General features: G+C 47.8%; 1 protein-coding gene across 2 annotated transcripts in view; it reads right to left on the bottom strand.

Annotated features, from left to right (window-relative positions):
- The window catches only part of IPO8 (importin 8), a 119461-nt gene that overhangs the window by 32193 nt on the left and 68563 nt on the right, over positions 1-18705 (bottom strand). For both annotated transcript variants that reach the window (XM_044679349.1, XM_044679350.1), the window contains exons 14-20: positions 17745-17910; positions 15743-15903; positions 14830-14955; positions 11411-11477; positions 6770-6895; positions 6233-6330; positions 2591-2686 (exon numbers count right to left, since the gene is read on the bottom strand). In XM_044679349.1, the coding sequence (XP_044535284.1) occupies positions 2591-2686; positions 6233-6330; positions 6770-6895; positions 11411-11477; positions 14830-14955; positions 15743-15903; positions 17745-17910 (840 nt within the window). The remainder of the gene's footprint in view (positions 1-2590; positions 2687-6232; positions 6331-6769; positions 6896-11410; positions 11478-14829; positions 14956-15742; positions 15904-17744; positions 17911-18705) is intronic.

Here is an 18705-nt window from a genome sequence, read left to right as displayed (position 1 = left end):
TACCAAAACAAACACAGCAATTATATGAAAATAACTACAAAACACTTTCCAAACAAATAAAACTGGATCTAAACAATTGGAAAGCCATTGATTGCTCATGGGTAGGTCGAACCAACATAATAAAAATGACAATTCTACCCAAATTAATTTACCTATTTAGCGCCATACCTATCAAGCTACCAAAAAACTTCATTACTGAATTAGAAAAAACTATAACAAATTTCATTTGGAATAACAAAAGATCAAGAATATCAAGGGAAATAATGAAAAAAAATATGAAGGAAGGAGGCCTAGCAGTACCAGATATTAAACTATACTATAAAGCAGCAGTCATCAAAACAATATGGTATTGGCTAAGAGACAGAGAGGAGCATCAATGGAATAGACTTGGGATAAATGACATCAGCAAGACAGTGTATGATAAACCCAAAGAGCCCAACTTTTGGGACATGAATCCACTATTTGACAAAAACTGCTGGGAAATTTGGAAAACAATATGGGAGAGATTAGGTCTAGATCAACATCTCACACCCTACACCAAGATAAATTCAGAATGGGTGAACGACTTGAATATAAAGAGGGAAACTATAAATAAGTTAAGTGAACACAGAATAGTATACTTGTCGGATCTCTGGGAAAGGAAAGACTTTAAAACCAAGCAAGAGTTAGAGAAAATTACAAAATGTAAATTAGATGGTTTTGATTATATTAAACTAAAAAGCTTTTGTACAAACAAAAACAATGTAGTCAAAATCAGGAGGGAAACAACAAATTGGGAAAAAATCTTTATAACGAAAAACTCTGACAGGGGTCTAATCACTCAAATATACAAGGAGTTAAAGCAATTGTATAAAAAATCAAGCCATTCCCCAATTGATAAATGGGCAAGAGACATGAATAGGCAATTTTCAGGTAAAGAAATCAAAAGTATCAATAAGCACATGAGAAAGTGTTCCAAATCTCTAATAATTAGAGAAATGCAAATCAAAACAACTCTGAGGTACCACCTCACACCTAGCAGATTGGCTAAAATGAAAGAAGGGGAGAGTAATGAATGCTGGAGGGGATGTGGCAAAATTGGGACATTAATGCATTGCTGGTGGAGTTGTGAACTGATCCAGCCATTCTGGCTGGCAATTTGGAACTATGCTCAAAGGGCTATAAAAGAATGCCTGCCCTTTGACCCAGCCATACCATTGCTGGGATTGTACCCCAAAGAGATCATAGATAAACAGACTTGTATGAAAATATTCATAGCTGCGCTTTTTGTGGTGGCAAAAAACTGGAAAAGGAGGGGATGTCCTTCAATTGGGGAATGGCTGAACAAACTGTGGTATATGCGGGTGATGGAATACTATTGTGCTAAAAGGAATAATAAACTGGAGGAATTCCATGTGAATTCGAAAGACCTCCAGGAACTGATGCAGAGCTAAAGGAGCAGAGCCAGAAGAACATTGTACACAGAGACTGATATACTGTGGTAAAATTGAATGTAATGGACTTCTGTACCAGCAGCAATGCAATGACACAAGACAGCTCTGAGGGATTTATGGTAAAGAATGTTACCCACATTCAGAGGAAGGACTGCAGGAGAGGAAACATATAAGAAAAACAACTGCTTGAACGCATGGGTCGAGGTGGACATGATTGGGGATGTGGACTCGAAACTACCACACCAATGCAACCACCAACAATTTGGAAATTGGTCTTGATCAAGGACATATGTCAAAACTAGTGGAAATGCGCATCAGCCATGGGTGGGGGGAGTGCAGGGGGCGAAGGGGAAAGTAGGAGCATGAAACATGTAACCATGTTAAAAATGATTATTAATAAATGTTAAAAAAAAAATAATGGTAGATCAAATTCTGCTGTTGAAACTGGCAACTTTATCCCAACTGTCTTACAAGGTGAGCAAGAGATAAGAAAGGAAGAAGATGAAAAGGTTTCTGAATTTGGTCATTAAGGAGGTTTTAAGAGTAGGAATTTCTTTTAATTTAACTGAGGAAATGGCACACAGACAAAAGTGCTCAAGGAAATATCAGTGGAAGAGTGTGGAGTAGGAAGACTGAATATGCCGAAAACATGCTCTTTCCAAGAATCCTAATCCAAAGGACCAATATTTTAATCTCTTCTCTAGCTTTTCATCAGTAACTTTTGGAAAGCATCAACACATTCGCCCTCTATTCCTTTCCTGACAAGGAGATGAGGAAGTATTCCCCGGTTACCTTAGTGCACTCGCCCCGAGAGCAAGAAGATTCACGACTAGCTGTGGGTGGCCCCGAAGCAGAGAAAGTCTTTTCTGTTGCCTTTAAAAACAAATCTTTGGGGGCAGCTGGGTAGCTCAGTGGACAGAGAGCCAGGCCTGGAGACAGGAGATCCTGGGCTCAAATCTGGCCTCAGACACTTCCCAGCTGTGTGACCCTGGGCAAGTCACTTGACCCCCCTGGCCCACCCTTCCCACTCTTCTGCCTTGGAGCCAATACACAGAAGTTAAGGGTTAAAAAAAATAAAACAATAAAAAACAACTCTTTGTTAAGCGTGGGGTTTCATGTTAAGACAGCAGACAGGCCGATTCCTTCACAGTCATTACCTGATCAATTCCTCTTCCTCTGCACTGAAGAACGATGACTTCTAGCAGTTTGGCTGCGTGACACTCTGCGTCTTCTCCTGCGTCTCCAGTCAATACCTATAAGCAGGGGCTACAATTTAGCATGGCACGAGACAAGGGGGCATGGAGACAACCCTATCAGTTAAAACTGGCTTTGAAACTCAAACCAGGGCTTTGAGGCTTCCTTTCAAAGGAAGGAGAGGAAAAAGTCAGAGTATTTGCCTCCTTCTTCTATTCTACAGAATCCCACAAAATAGGAATTAACGTTTGAAGTAGCAAATGACTGACATCATCTGATCACAACAGTTCTGTGGGAGGCGGCCAGAGCAGGTAACTTTAGGACCATTATTCCGATGAGGAAATTGAGGTTTTAGAGAGGTTTGGCGGACTTGGCCACAGTTATGTTGCTGGCACAATAGTCAATGAACAGGCCGGGATTCCAAACCAGGCTTAGCCAAGAAAACACAGGAAGGCCCTCCTCCCCCAGATCAGGGGAATTCTCTAAGCGAGACTTCTCTCCGCATCGTTTTCATGGGCCTCTTTCTAAGCTGCATCTTACGCCAGCCATTCCGTATCGGCCCAGGTACAAAAGATGAGTCAGTTGTAAAAGCAAATTCTGGACGAAGCAGCCCTACGAAAACGGGCGCTGCAGGGAGCCGAGCCTGGCTTGGCAGTCAGTCCTTCCGCTTTGGCGCCCTGGTGGCTGGCTAGCTGTAGGACCAGGAAGAGAACAGAATTCATCTGCCTGAGGCCCTGGGACATCTCAGCGAGGAGGCCGCGGGAGACCGGGCCTAAGGGCCTCGCTGAAGTCCCACGGCTGCTTCCCTCAGAACTCACACCTCCCGACGCCTGGTCCAATTACCGCTCACTCAAGCACTGTTTATGAAGCAGCTCCCAGGTGTGTGTGAGTGTGAGTGTGTGAGTGTGTGGACGTGTGGGAGTGTGGGCATGAGGGAGTGTGAGTGTGGGCATGCGGGAGTGTGAGTGTGTGTGTATGTGTGTGAGTGTGAGTGCGTGGGAGCGTGTGGGAGCATACATGTGTGAGTGTATGAGTGTGTGTGGATGTGAGTGTGGGAGTGCGTGAGTGTGTGTGAGTGCATGTGTGTGAGAGTGCATGTGAGTGCGTGAGTGTGTGAGTGCATGTGAGCATGTGGACGTGTGGGAGTGGGAGTGTGAGAGTATGTATGAGTGTGAGTGTGTGGGGTGCAGGAGTGTGAGTGTGTGCATGTGCGTGAGTGTGTATGAGAGTATGGGAGTGTGAGTGCGAGTGCGTGTGAGCGTGTGGGAGTATACGTGTGTGAGTGTATGAGTGTGTGTGTGGATGTGAGTGTGTGGACGTGTGGGAGTGTGGGTGTGAGTGTCAGAGTGTGTATGAGTGTGAGTGCGTGGGGTGCAGGAGTGTGAGTGCGTGTGTGAGTATGGGCATGCGGGAGTAGAAGTGTGTGAGTGTGTGGATGTGAGTGTGGGAGTGTGAGAGTGCATGTGAAAGTGTGCATGTGTGTGTGCGTGTGTGAGTGTGAGCGTGTGGACGTGTGGGAGTGGGAGTGTGTGGGCGTGCGGGAGTGTAAGTGTGAGTGTGTGGATATGAGTGTGTGGGAGTGCGTGAGTGTGTGTGAATGTGTGAGTGCATGTGAGTGTGAGTGTGTGTGAGTGTGAGCATGTGGACGTATGGGAGTGGGAGTGTGTGGGCATGTGGGAGTGTAAGTGTGGGAGTGAGTGTGTGTGAGTGCATGTGAGTTTGTGTGCATGTGTGCGAGTGTGAGTGAGGGGGGCGTGTGAGTGTGTGTGTGAGTGCATGCGAGTGTGAGTGTGTGTGAGTGCATGTGAGTGTGAGTGTGAGCATGTGGACGTATGGGAGTGGGAGTGTGTGGGCATGCGGGAGTGTAAGTGTGTGAGTGTGTGGGAGTGTGAGAGTGTGTGGGAGTGAGTGTGTGTGGGTGTGTGGTGGCGGTTCTGTGCCAAAGGCCGAGCACTCAAAGACAGAACGAAAGCACGCTCTGTCGCGAAGCGTCCCCGTCCCGTCAGGTAGCCAGCGTGCCCCGCGCATATAAAAATGTGCACAGGCCGGCAGAGTGGGAAGGAAGCAGGGAGGTGGGAGAAGGACGCTTGCTTGGCTGGCCCACAAAGTGAGGGAAAGAGAGGGATGAACGCGGACTAAGCCTGGAAGAGCAAACCGGAGCCGGCTTTGGTCCCCAGCATCCCGGGGTGCCGGACGCCGTGTCGGAGCTGCGCCAGGGCTTGGACCTGCGCCCGAGCGTGTCCCGAGTGGAGGCTGCGTGCAGGATGGAGAGCACCGTGGAGACGGCTGTCCTGGCCCAGACCAGGGGAGGGCCGACCTGAGTGTCCCAGGTGAGAGCTGTGGGCGGTCTATGAGATGGGTGAGGGAGAGGCTACGAAGGATGGAAATCGGTGCCTGGGAGTGGCAAGTGCACGAGGGAGGGAGGTCTAAAGGTTTCCAGCGCTCTGGCGTAGATGCCGCGGGGAAGTCCATTTCGAAATGCTCAGCAGGTGGCCTAGGACTGGAGTTCAGGGCCGGCTACAGAAAGACGCGCCCTGATGATCCCTGAATAAATAGTGATCATAAATAAAAGATAACTGTGGACGTCTTATCACTGACTTTGAGGTCTAAAGGATTTGTAAAATACACAATTAAACTGCACACGTGCAGGAAACAAGAAGGCCGCCACTTAGCCGTTCTAATTCCAAGCTCTGCTTTCACGTCGCCAAGAATCCTACAGGCTCTCCGTTTGACGTCTCTATCTAAAACTTGTCTAAGATCTGTTTGAAAAAACACAACAAAACCTTGGCTGAAGTTCCACCCGTGTCCAGTGGACGGCATCGCCACACTGCTCGGATTCTTTACGTGCTCCAGAACCCCACAGAGGCCACACGTGTGTCTCTGAAGGTGGCTGCAGGGACGCGGCCTGAGAAGAAGAATCCTCTCCCTCCAGTGAGCGTCCCTGAACCCAGACTCCTCCTCTGCCTAGCAGCGGTGGAGGCGCCCAAGAGCACAAGAAGGCCCGAGAAAGGTTCTCCTCCAGCGGGCTTGTTCGAGGTGGCCCTGGAAGCCCAGAGCTCTGTATCATCGCTCGCAGGCCCGTAAGGGAAAGCGGATGGCGAGAAGGGCCGCCCAGGGAAGCGAGGGAACCGGAACGGAGGAGACAGCGAAGACGGCCTTTTGGCGTCTGCGTCCGCTTAGCTCCCTGGGCCTAAAGAGAGAGTCCTTGGCTGGAGGCCGCTCCGGCCTCAAAGAGTGTCCGGCAGGATCTTACGACAATGACGACAGTCACAGTTCATTTTGTTCCTGGCGCTATTCCGACAAATGGCAAAACCTTTGATTTTGAAATACTCTGTGCCTGCCGTAAAGCCAATTACTCCACAGACTCAAAAGTACCAGCAACCAAGTGTTCTCCGTTACGAAGGTAAATGATATTTTACCATGCGAAGAGACAACTTGAAGAATATAGGAATGAGGCGGACAGTCTGCCGGGGTTCTGGACATTTTGAAATAATCAAATTATTTGGGAAAACGACTCTCGTAGGGAACAGAATTGCCTGTATTAAACCAGCTAAACCACTTTGGACAGCACACTTAATAGGGAAATTAAGAAAGGGCGTTCTTACCTTTCTACACATTGTGTAAATGATCTCTAAATGCTTGGGATTGGATAGTAAAGTAGCCGTGTCTATAGTGACATAGTTATGCAGGAGAGGCATCATGTCTGAAAAAAAGGAAACGTCAAAGCCTGCGAGAGAATTCCCCCAAAGAGAAAGAGATCTTTTTTCATAGAAAACACCCTCTCGTTTTCCTCACTCGCTGCTAACCTCGGAAGGGGCCTCGGAAGCGATCTTCCCAAGCCGAGGAAGTTACCACGGACGCCACGAATGGCGGCCCGCGGCCGATCGATCTAAGCTCCGTGACCAAGCAAGGCGGGTGCCTGCTGAGAACATTTTCGAGAAGCGGCACGCCGCCCGCACGCTCACCTTCCTGGCCTGCGCGCGCCACTCCTAGAGCTCATCGAACCATTTGCCGAGGGCGAGTACGATGGCTTTGTGTCTAGCGGCTACCAGAAGGAATCTCATACTTTTGTCTCTATTTCTCTGACTTTACACATAGAGAATATTCCATTGCAGAATGGCACCAGGAAAAAGAAGCTTTACCTGCAAAGTATTCAAAGCAATCCTGCTGAAAAACTTCAAACAGTATGCCCAACAGCTGCCACATCTGGGGCGAAATCATCTGGCAGGTCAAGCTATAGGCCAATGAAAGAATTTCTTCATAAAATTCTGGAAGAGATGATGAAAAAAATGTTCAAGCCACAAAAGCCAAATGGTTAAAGGGACACTACAGAATTCCGGAACTGTAGCCTTCACCCAATACCCATGTCGACAGAGAGGCCATGTCTGGAAGCGTCGCGCCTTGCAACTCCCTAAACTTTATTCCTTTGGTTCTACCAGCCGGAACTTCCACGACACCCTTTACTGCGAAGGGATGTGAGCGGCAGCGGCTGAAGCTCTGTTTTCATTTTTACTTTGTTAGCAAGACTTAAACAAAATTAAAATATTAGAAAGACATCAAGAATCTTAAAATATCCCATATTTAGAAACATAAAAAAGCACAACACTAGGGTCAGAGTAAAGCTCCTCGGTGAGGGTGCCTACAGGTGTTCTGGCCTAAACCAAGAGTGCCACCTTCCAACAGTCCTGTACCAATCTGCAGGCACACAGTTGTACTTTGCAGCTCTTTTACTTCCACATTTGCCAGCTGACTTGAAAAAAGGATTTCTTTATTGGGAAGGAGATGCTCGCAGGAGCCACGTTCCCACAAGGCTTCTCAGTGTTCTGAGAACTATACCTATCATCGCTACTTTATCCCCACGCCAGGGGCAACAGTATCGAGAGATGCAGGCAGAAAGCCGAAAGCCAAATCCCGCGTCCCCTCGAATGTCACTGAGAGAGGAATCCAACTGGGCTCACAGGAATTCCATTTCCCGCTTTCCTGATGGCGCCAACAACTCGAGAAGTCGGTGCCGTCTCCACTTCCTCCTTCGTGCCGGGATGTAAACAAAGGAAAATGCCAAGGAGAGGGAGACAAGAAAGCCAGACCGCCGTTACAAACTCGCACTGGCCAGGGCCCACCAAACGTTAGTGTGCTCTCCGAGGCCTTCCCCTCTCTGTTCGGAGCTGCATGTCATTGGCCGTCACATCGCAAAATTCCAGATTCTTCCCAAGTCGTCTGCCTTACCAGAGTCGTCATTGTATAAACTATTGTGGTCCCGTCCACTGGACTCTACGACCGTTCCTGCAGGTCTTCCCAAGCCTCTCTGAAATCGCCCTCTTCAAACGGAATTCGACGGCAACTGCGTATCACGGCTGGCTCCCCCACCTCCAATCGAGGGGCACGCTAGGATCCCCCCTACTTCACTGCCTCCAAAGATGCTAAAAAGAGCTTTCAGAGGTCCTTCCTTAATCTACTCTCCAATTTCCCCTCCTGTCTTATCCCTTTTCTCTACTACTTTTCTGCCGAGTGAAATGTCTTTTTATACCCAATCTATGCATTTCTTATCTCCGCTGAACAACTTGGACGAGAGTAAGATCTAAGTGCTGGCCGCTCTCCCCAAAGGCCTCACCCCGACTTGTACTGAGGTCACCCTGGAAACCCCAATTCCATGAGATGATGATCTCTCCTCTTTCTTCCCCTCCCTTGCCATTCTCCTTTTAAGATCGTCCTAGGAAGGGATGAGCAGGCACAGACAGGAGAGGCCGGGGGACAGCCCAGGAGAGACGGACGGGAGGCCACATGGGCAGAGCAAGGCCTCCTCTCAGTGCAGGAGGTCTCGAGCTAAGCTTCCATCTAGTGGCAGCTGCTGCAGGAGGGTCTGGGGAAGTTTTTTGGGGGGCAAAGGGGGTGCCATGGGGCAGGAGCACAGAGAGAGAGTACTGTACGGTACAGCAACGTGAACACAGGCGTTCCTTTTGGAATAGAGATTCTTTTCCAATTCAGAGATAATACACTAAATAGATGAGAACGGAAAGATGAGAGAGAGACACTCCTTTCGAGGCTATTTCAAAAGCATGGGGGAGGCAAAGAGAGCCGGGTTTAAGGAGACAAGCTGAGCTCAAGAGCCTGCCCAGCAACCAGTCCAGGAAATGTCCAGGAAGCAAGTGGAGCTGCCTGACTGAGCTTGAGAGAGATTAGGCACACCTATGAACAAGGGAGTGAATAAGTGTAGCATCTGCTAAGCCCCTACCAGGTGCGGAACGACGGGCCGCGTCCTACCAGGTGCAGAATGGCAGGCTGCGTCCTGGGACTCTGGGGAGAGAAGGGCGCCCCACATGCCGGTGGGGGACAGCGCAGACAGAAGATGCCCCTGCCAATCAGACAGAGCGGTTCCACAGTCCAACCATGGGAGTGCTCCAAAGAATCCCCATTTTGGATAGCTCGGCCTCAGACAGCACCAAGGACTCTAATGACGAGAGCTACCTTTTGGGTGTCTTTGGGAGCTGTGGCAGTGGCGAGCACCCGCAGGAGCAGAGACGACACACACTGGGGGTGAATCCTTCCTTCTCCAAAGGCGTCTGGATCCCAGCTCTGGGGCTCTCCGCAGGGGCTTGAAAAGACATGGCGGTCGGGAGGAAAGTGGTGGGGGGGTTCTTCCTGTCTTTCTCGGGATGCCCTGCTGCTCCTGCTACGTTGGCTCGACTACTTGCAGGGGGCGGCTGGTTGGCAGCCGATGGCAACGGACAGCCCCTTCCCTAAAAGAGCTGCTTGGCCTGGCGACGGCTCTGAGGGCTGAGCTTGAGGCAGGACTGATGGCCTGGGTGGGGCCGGGGCTCCTAGGTCTCTCTGCTTCTAGCGGCAACTGGTCAACAGTTTAGGTAGTGGGGAGGAAGAAAAGAGGCACCTTCCCAGAACGCTTTCTCCTCTCACTGGGGCCCAGAGCCTGGGCTGGAAGCAGGTCTGGGGGTTTGAAGGCCCCAGGCATTCCCGAGATTCTTGGGTTCAGGCAGCCTGTGGCCATCAGGGCCTCCCTTCTCTCCCTCAGAATGTCCTGCAGGCAGCAATGGTGGGATGAGCCCTTTCCCCTTAAGCACCACCTCCCTGGACAGCAGCCCTGAGGCCTGGGCTTGGGTACAGGAAGAGTATTCCGGGACATGCTGCCGCTCCCAGGGCTCTCCATCTAGCTGGCTGGAAGAGCCAGCTGGTTAGCTGCCAAGGCCAGTAGAGATGGAAGTGCGGTGTTTGCACCGCCCAGAGCTGCTGACCACGCACACAGTCATGCCACAGGAGCTCATGTGGTCACCAAATGAGAAGGAAGAGGAGACCCGGGGCTGAGGCAGGACAAGGAACACAGAGAACGAGCCAGCCAGGAAAGCCTGCTGGAGTGACCGGTGGGAGAAGGAGCTGAGAAATGACCCAGAAACTGGAGGGGAAAGATGTCCCCAGCCAGCTTCCAGCTCCATGCCGGCGCCGCCTCACACGGGCCAGTCTCCGCTCCCCCGGCCTCTTCCTCCATGAGTTCCTCCCACATCTCTAACTAGGGACGCATCGACGGCAGCCTTTGGGCAGGCTCTCTTTGGGCCCAGGTTCGCTGTTCAGGGGCTCATCTGGGCCGTCTCGTTGCCGACGTCTGTTCTTGCAGAGTTTAGCACCCCGTGAGTTCTCCGGCCAGCGGCCTCAGGAAGTCATGGCCACGTCCGATGACCTCTTCTCTGCTCTGATGGAGCTCTGGCAAGAGCAAGCGCAGTGGGCGGGGGAAGTCGGAGATGAATTCACAAAGGGCTGAGAGGGGCGGAACACAGCGCAGAGGCCCAAGAAGGGCTCTTTGGGTTTTACGGCCATGAGCTGTACCACCGGGCAAGTCCCTGCGTCCTCGTTTGGCTGAAGCCCTCTCTGGGCAGCCGCTTCCTCCGTACGACCCTCTGCAAAGCAGAGCCAACATGCCAAGTCCCCGAAGAACTCCTACTTTTCTTCAGAAAGACACAACACCAGGGGAAGAAGTTCTTGTCCTCCAATAGGGCAGCAGCGCCAATGGCTCGAAGTGGTCAGGCCTCTGGCCTCTCTGACAGGTCTTTGAACCCTGATCACCATGACGGTTTTTCCTACCCTGACCTTCCGTCTCAGATTTAATACTGTGTATTGGTTCCCAGGTGGAAGACAGGTAAGGGTGGGCAATGGAGGTTAAATGACTTGCCCAGGGTCACACAGCTGGGAAGTGTCTGTTACCAAATTTGAACCTAGAACTTCCCATTTCTAGGCCTGGCTTTCAATCCACTGAGCCACCCAGCTGCACACCCCCCTCCTCTCCAATTACTTTCTTTTTTTTCCCCCCAATACCCCTTATCTTCTGCCTTAGAATCAATATTGTATATTGGTACCAAGGCAGAAGAGCAGTAAGGGCTAGGCAATGGGGGTGAGGTGACTTGCCCAAGGTCACCCAGCTAGGAAGTGTCTGAGGCCAGATTAGAACCCAGGAGCTCCCATCTGGCCCTCCATCCACTGAGCTATCCAGTCCCCTGTTCCCCTGCTCTGCCCTCCCCCCGCCCCCATTACTTTCACCCCGATTTTTAAATTACTCTAGTTGCTATATTATTCTATTACCTCTCCTTGGCAAGGTCTACTTCAACATTAGGAGGGATTAGGAAACTAAACAGGGAACAAATTTCCCTTTGTGGAAAGAAGTCATCTGTCCCGCTACTCCAACAGTACTGGAAAGGGGCACACATCGTTCAACATTCGCTTCAAAAGACAATTCACATACACGAAGGATGGAACTCTTTTTATGCAATCATGGAACATACCTATCACGTGCTTTTGCAGAACAAGGCCAATGATCCGAAGACAAATGCTCTCCAACTGCTGAGTTATCTAAAAAGAATTAGAAAAGAACAACTTTAAAAATTCGCCGAAAGGACCATTTCTTCTATCTATTTACCAATCTTGTCCTGGGAAATGTCGTATCAGTGTCTTCAAATCCAAGGAAAGGAAATATCCCAGTAGCAGAAAGCCTATTGCTGTGCTTAAACTGATTTTAAGAACGGTAGCATCAGAGTATAAAATAGGCCCATTTTAGATCCTAACCCTTGCACGGTGGCATGCTCGTGAACACAGGCGGACGTGTCTCTGGGATGTGAACATAGACACACACAATCCAAGCTTTCTAGAGAGCAAATGGGAACTCTGCCCAATGCCTTGTAAGACTGTAAACTATAAAACTTTGATCCAGCATCCTCGTGACTAGTTCTACATCCCAAAAAGATCGCAGAGAGGGAAAAAGGCCCTCCTGGGACAAAAATGTTTCCAGCGGCTCCTTCTGTGGTGGCAAAGAACTGGAAGTGAGGGGGCTGCCCACCCACTGAGCAAGGTGTGACCTGTGATTTTAATGGGATACTGTTAGGCCGTGAGGAATGTCAAGCAGGATGATTTCAGAAGAGCCCGGAAAGGTGTGAAGAACTAACACAGAGTGAAGAGAGAAGAACCAGTCACAGCATGACTGTATGATGATCAACGGGGAAAGGCTTAGCTTTTATCAGTAACAGGATGATCCAAGAGAACGCCAAAGGACTCGTGCTGAAAAGTGCCATCTACCTCCAGAGAAAGGGCTGCTGGAGTCCGACGGAGTTCAACCAAAGCAGACCGTTTTCCACTTTATATTCTTCCTGAGTTTTAGCTCCTATGTGTGATATATGCCTTCTTTCACAATGTAGCAAACATAGAAATATATTTTGCATGGCAGTGCATGTATAACCTATAGCAAAGTGTTTACTGTCTCAGATTGGGGGAAGGAAAGGGGGCAGAGAAAATTAGGATGGCAAAATGTCAGAAAACAGATGCTTAAATTTGTTTCTACTTCTAGTTGGAAAAAAACACAACATAATATTACTGGAGGTAAAAAAAAAAGTTAAAAGTTCTATGACTCAAGACTAGATTCTATAACTTCTGAGGGCCTCCAATTTTTTACTTGTAAAATGAAGAGGTTTGCTAGTAACTGGAGAATGGTCGAGTCATTAATGATACACGGATGCCATAGGGGATTACTATGCACTAAGAAATGATGACTATGAAAAGGAGAGAAAAAGGAGGAGATACAGGAATCGGTGCAAAATGGAGAACTTAGAAAAAGGAGTACAATGACAACAAAGTGAAGGAAAAGAACAAAAACCATGAAATTGAATTCTACATAATTCTAATGACCCATCTGGCCCTGAAGATGAAAGGATCGAAGGAACTATGGGTCTGGGTATGAAATGATGTAGATAGTGCCAGACAAAGCTGATATGAAGATTAGTTTTGTCCAACTGCTTTTCCCCCCTCTTTCCTTTTATTCTTCGTTACTGACCCAGGGGTGACACTGGGTGGAGGAAGAGGAGAGATATTTATTTATGTGGAAATGAAGGTAATGTAAACTCAAAAGATGGAAAAAAAAATTTTTAAATGAAAAGGGCCTGGACTAGATGATTTACATGAAAACATCAAGTCTTGCATCATTTGGGGAATACATTTCAGAAGTGAGTATCTCTTAAAATTACAGAGAATTTTTGGCCAGATCGCATTTTTTTAAACGGTTTCATTTTCAGTTTCAAATCTCTCCCTCCTTCCAACCCCTAAACAGCCACTAGGAAGGCAAGAAATAAGCTACTCATTATCTCCACATATACTTTGGGTAAGGGAGAAGATATCAAATAAAGAATCTCCAAACTTTTCTATTATGATAGAGGGCACTATCATGTCCCCAGCAATCCTTCGCATCCCTCCTACACAACCGGCTGCCTGTCCATTTTCCTTTATAATCTCCCTCTCATGTTCCCCCTGCTGTCCTCTCCTCCACTACCTGCAGGTCCTCCCCATCTCACATCCAGACTAAGGCAACAGCCTTCCGGTTGGTCTGCTGGCCTTGAATTTCTTCACACTCCAGGCCACCTTCTACTCCACTGTGAAGTTCTAAAGTCTGGATCAGCCCACTTTATCCCCAATACTCAATAAACTCCAGTAGCTCCCTATTGCCTCCAGGAAGACCCTTAACTCTCCTGTCTTCCTACATCTTACACCTCAACCTCAAGTACTCTGCAATCCAGGGACATCAGTCTCTGATTTCTGACAGCAGCATTTTTTTTAATAACCTTAATCTCAGTATCAATTCTAAGGCAGAAGGGCAACAAGGACTAGGAGTTCAGTGACTTGCCTGGGGTCACAAAGCTAGGAAGTAGCTTGAGGCCAGATTTGAACCCAGGTCCTCCCAACTGCAGGCCTGGTGCTCCACCCGCCATGCTCGCTAGCTGCCCTTTGATGACAGTCATTTTCCTAGATGTTCCACATCCTCAGAAGGCTCTCCTTCATCACCACCTCCTGGCTTTTCCGGCTTCCTTCAAATGCCACTTTCTACAGGATGTCTCTCTTTCCCTAAATCTAGCATCCTTCCCTGTATGTTTGGAATTGGGGAGATGCCATTTAAAAGTATGTTACAAATTTCCTATGGACACGTGGGGATGTCAAGCGTCCCCACGTATGGGGCAGCTTAAATTCGGAGGAGGGCCTAGAGAAAGCCTCTTGGTTTTCCTGGTTAGCTGGCTGGCGTACAAGAGAAAGAGGATGGGCTCTGGCAGTAAATTTAAAAGATAGTCAAGCGCGGTCATATATTTATATATTTTGCCAACAAAGCCATGGCTATTAAAATATTAATTTCTCTTATACTATCAGTATTTGTCAGCAGAGGGATGTTACGATTAAAAATGATAATTTCCAATCATGTATGTCATTTGTCTGTACATAGCCGGCAGCCAGGGCTGCCTTCTACATTTCTCTGCATCGTCACATAAAGGTATGGAAGAGAAACCTGCGCTGCCTGATTGGCATGACCAAAGGAGCCCCAAACGGAGCCGCCGAATTCTTTTTCCTCAATAGGCTTGCTTACAAGCCGGTAAGTATCAGACGCATCTTCCGCACGTAGCCAGGCAAAATCATCATTTCAAAGGAGCAAATGGAGGCAAAGAATCAGTGCCTGGTCTTGCTTCCTGTTCTTCTTTCTGCTCCTCCTCTCCTAGGACTCATTCTTCTTTCAGAGAGACGGGGGGGGGGGGGGGGGAACCTTATTTTAAAGGAAGCCTCTGAATTCAGTGGGCGACGTATTCACATTTTGTCTCCTCTTTTCATTTATCTCAAGCTTAAATACAGTCATAAAATGGACTCAAAAGTGGACAAGAGCAGACACCAGAAAACGCACCTCTTTATGATCTTCCACGACCGTCAGAATAGTATCAATAGTGTGCAAAATTCCCATAGCCATAACGGTTTTGTCCTCTACTTCTTCATATTCATCACTATGAAGGACTTTGCCAAAGATCTCAGCCTGTAAAGTAAAACCGTTTAGTGATTATTTTATTATTCCTTCTTGTAAAAGATTAGCATATGCAGGGCATTTCCCATATAAGGAAGGACGCATCGGGCAGTGATCTCTGAAATCTGAAGCCTAGACTGCCCTCTCCAATCTATCGTATTTTAAACGTGGCCAAAGAGTTATTGTCTGTGTCCACAGGGAATGCCAGCACTCTAGAACAAACAGATCCGACAAACGGTAACCAAGCGTCCTTCATCCCAGCTGTCCCCTGGCCGTAGGAGAGGAATTTTAAACTCCTCCTCCTCCTTTTACACCTTCCACCAGAGTGGGCGAGCCCAGAAATAAGAAGAAAAAAACCGAGTGGAGAAGCAGCCAGACTGGAGATCATCCACAAACTGCACAATCGGCAATAAGGAACAAATGGCAATTCATGTCCTTGATAAGCATTTGGAATAATGGCCGCATTTATGATCATCTTTATTTTGTTAAAGACAAAGTGACTTTGGCGAGCCATAAAATCTGTGGCCCTCCCATGGAGCCAGGGGGAAGGAAGGGCCAGAGGCATGATCCATCTCCACATTCGGAATTGTGTTAGCAACGCGGTCAACATTTCAAAATCGCATAAATCAATTGGTCCGAACGTCAGAGAAACGTAATCGGAGTACAAACGGCACCCCATCTGGGTCCTCTCTACAGCGAACGACATCCCCGGCCATGGCAAAGCTCCAAATCGGGGAACTCGGTTCGCTCAGGTTGGGCTTATTCTAAAACGGCGGCAAAGGCGAGTTCTGCGGCTTACCAAGTGCTGGGTCATGTCCACGGCGAAAGTGGCCACCTCCTGGCTGTACTCGCAGATCATCTTCTGGATGACGTTCGTGACGTCATCATTTTCAGTCTCCCTGACGATGTGTAAGAGTTCCTGCATGACAGGCCTCACGTGCGGCTTCACGTACTCTTTGGCTAATTCAGTCGGATAACAAACAAAATGAGTAACATTTTAAAAGAGGGAAAGAAGGGCGAGGAGGCGAACAATCCAAAAAGTGTCCCTTTGGCTTCTAGCCTCTGCCCAGTTACCTACTGGAGGAGGTTTTCCAAGTGACATCGCTGGGGGAGAAAGGGGTGGAGGGCGGAGGGGACGCCCGGGGAAGCCCGGGCAACACGACCTCAGCATTTCCTTATTCTACATTAGGAAGGATTTTCTCCATTAGAGCTATGAGCGGCTCGTTCGGTTGTAGCCTGATAGTGTGTGTGTAAACAAATCAGCATTCATCTACTTTTCAGAGTTCTCCTTCTTTAAATGCTATTGTTTGCTCTCCACAGAGATATCGATCAAAAGCTCCCCTCTAAACGAAACTGGGAGAGCAGCTAACAGGGTAGAAGTGGCTGAAGCAGGATCCAAAAAGAGCTCGACAAGACAGAACACTGGGAGTGAATGAATCCAGGGTGAAATGAATAAACATAAAAGTAAAATCTTACACCCGAGTTCAAAAAATCAAGTAATGGAGAGCAGTTCATCTGACAAAATGTTGAGGCGTCAATGGACTGCCAACTCAATAGAATTCAATTGTTTTGATACCAAAGCCAAAATGTGGCTTTTTAACCCTTTCTCTTCCATCTTAGAATCAATTCTTTGTATTGGTTCCAAGGCACAAGAGTGGGAAGGGCTAGGCAATGGGGGTTAAATGATTTGCCCAGGGTCACACGGCTAGGAAATGTCTGAGGCCAGGTCTGAACCGAGGACCTTCCATCTCTAGGCCTGACTCTCCATCCACTGAGATGACCTAGCTGTCCCTTCAAAATGTGATCTTGTCCTGCATTAAGAATGGCATGTTGAAAACTTGGGAAATGATACTCCTTCCATACCCTGCCATGGTCAGGGCACATCTGGAGAAATATGTTCATTTTGGACAAATTTTACAGGAAACATCAATAAGATAGAAAGTATCCAAAAGAGTGTGACCAGAATGGAGATCAGGGCTACATGGCTTTTGGCTGAAGGGATGTCTCATTTAGAGAATAAGACTTAAGGAGGACATGATTGGGGCTTTTAAGTATCTGGAAGTCTTCTACATGGAAGGAGTAGACTTGCTCTCTTTGGATTCAGATAGAAGAAGTTGGAACAAAGAAGGTATTTTTAAAAGAGGCAAAACTGGCCTTGCTATAAGGAAAATCTTCCTAATAATTAAAAGTAAACCAAAGTGGAAGTGGTGGGTCACCCTGCACTGAAGGCCTTTAGGCAGAAACTAGATGACCGTTGTCGGGCATGCTGTAAAGGAGACTTATTCAATTATGGATTTGGTTGGATGTTGTAGCTCTGAAATTCTAGAATTCTTTAAGAACTGAATTCCAGGGCTGAAGGATTCCTCGGATTATCTACTCCAACTCCCTGTCATCTAGAGAAGTGCAGACACGGATGCTAACAGCTAATTAGTGGCATCACGAGGGAAGAGGCAGGTCTCCTGCCTCACAACCCAGCACTCTTTCCACCACCACAGGCCCCAAATCCATTCTAATATCCTCCGGTCTGCAAGTTCTCCTCACTTTTCCTTAGGGATCTTCAGCTATGATGACTATTATGAAGACGAGAGAACAGGCCATGTTTCCCAATCCTGAGGCTGGACAACCAGGCCCCCTCCTACCTCTCCAGTATGCTCTCATTGTATTTGGCTCCACATAGTCTGTGATCATCCACCACCACTAAGATAAGGGACATTTTTGGAAGTCAAAAGGAAGCATATTCAGCAAGCAATTTAAGGAGGGAGAGCGATAAATAAGTACCATTAAACAGATTCTGACTTTACCTTGTTCCTGATTACAAATTAATGACTGAAGAGCTATTGCAGCCTCCACTTTGACAGGCATTTCCTTGTCTTCGATCAGGCTCTTTTTTGTTAGTTCAACTGCATTTCTTAGGTTGAGCTCATTATGGAATTTCAAAGTGCTGAATGAATGAAGAACCCAACAGGACTGTAGTATAATAAGAAAGTAAGTGGGAAGCAATTATAACTTATCAATTATATAGACAAAAATTCCCTATGCAATCAAACAGCCTAGCTGGGGATGGAGGGTCCGGGGGGGAACTGTTAGTGAGTTCCTTTAAAGAGACGCAATGTTTGACCTTTCAAATTGCAAGATGCAATAACTAGTTAAGTGGGACAGGGGAGACAGTTTAGATATCCTAAGTGCCACCCAAAGATTCCTGGTGATAAACTCCAGATGTTGTTCAGGCCCAAGCTAATTTTTTTTTTAAACCCTTAACTTCTGTGTATTGACTTATAGGTGGAAGAGTGGTGAGGGTGGGCAATGGGGATCAAGTGACCTGCCCAGGGTCACACAGCTGGGAAGTGTCTGAGGCCAGATTTGAATCTAGGACCTCCCGTCTCTAGGCCTGACTTTCAATCCACTGAGCTACCCAGCTGCCCCAGGCCCAAGCTAATTAATTCTTTTTTCCTCCCAAGCCTTGCCTACCTCCTACCTTGGTTATCACTGCCACCATCCTAATCTACCTTACTTTCTCTTTGCTAAAATGGGTGCAGTCTCCTAGCATTCCCCCTGGCCACCTCCCTTTATGCTCCTATCTGTGAAATAGCCACATTGGTTGCTTCTTTCTGTTTTCCGTGACATTTTACTGCCAATAACTCTATCATTTGGAACCCCAATCTATTTCCCTAAATAAAAGGAGGCAAGTGACAAACCTGTAGAAAGTTTCCAAAGTTCATGTTTGTCTTTGGCAAACTATGAAATGGGGCCACGGCTAGAAAT

The sequence above is a fragment of the Gracilinanus agilis genome, chromosome 5, assembly GCF_016433145.1.
Source record: "Gracilinanus agilis isolate LMUSP501 chromosome 5, AgileGrace, whole genome shotgun sequence".
Classification (NCBI taxonomy): domain Eukaryota; kingdom Metazoa; phylum Chordata; class Mammalia; order Didelphimorphia; family Didelphidae; genus Gracilinanus; species Gracilinanus agilis.
This window is presented reverse-complemented; position numbering and strand designations above follow the sequence as displayed.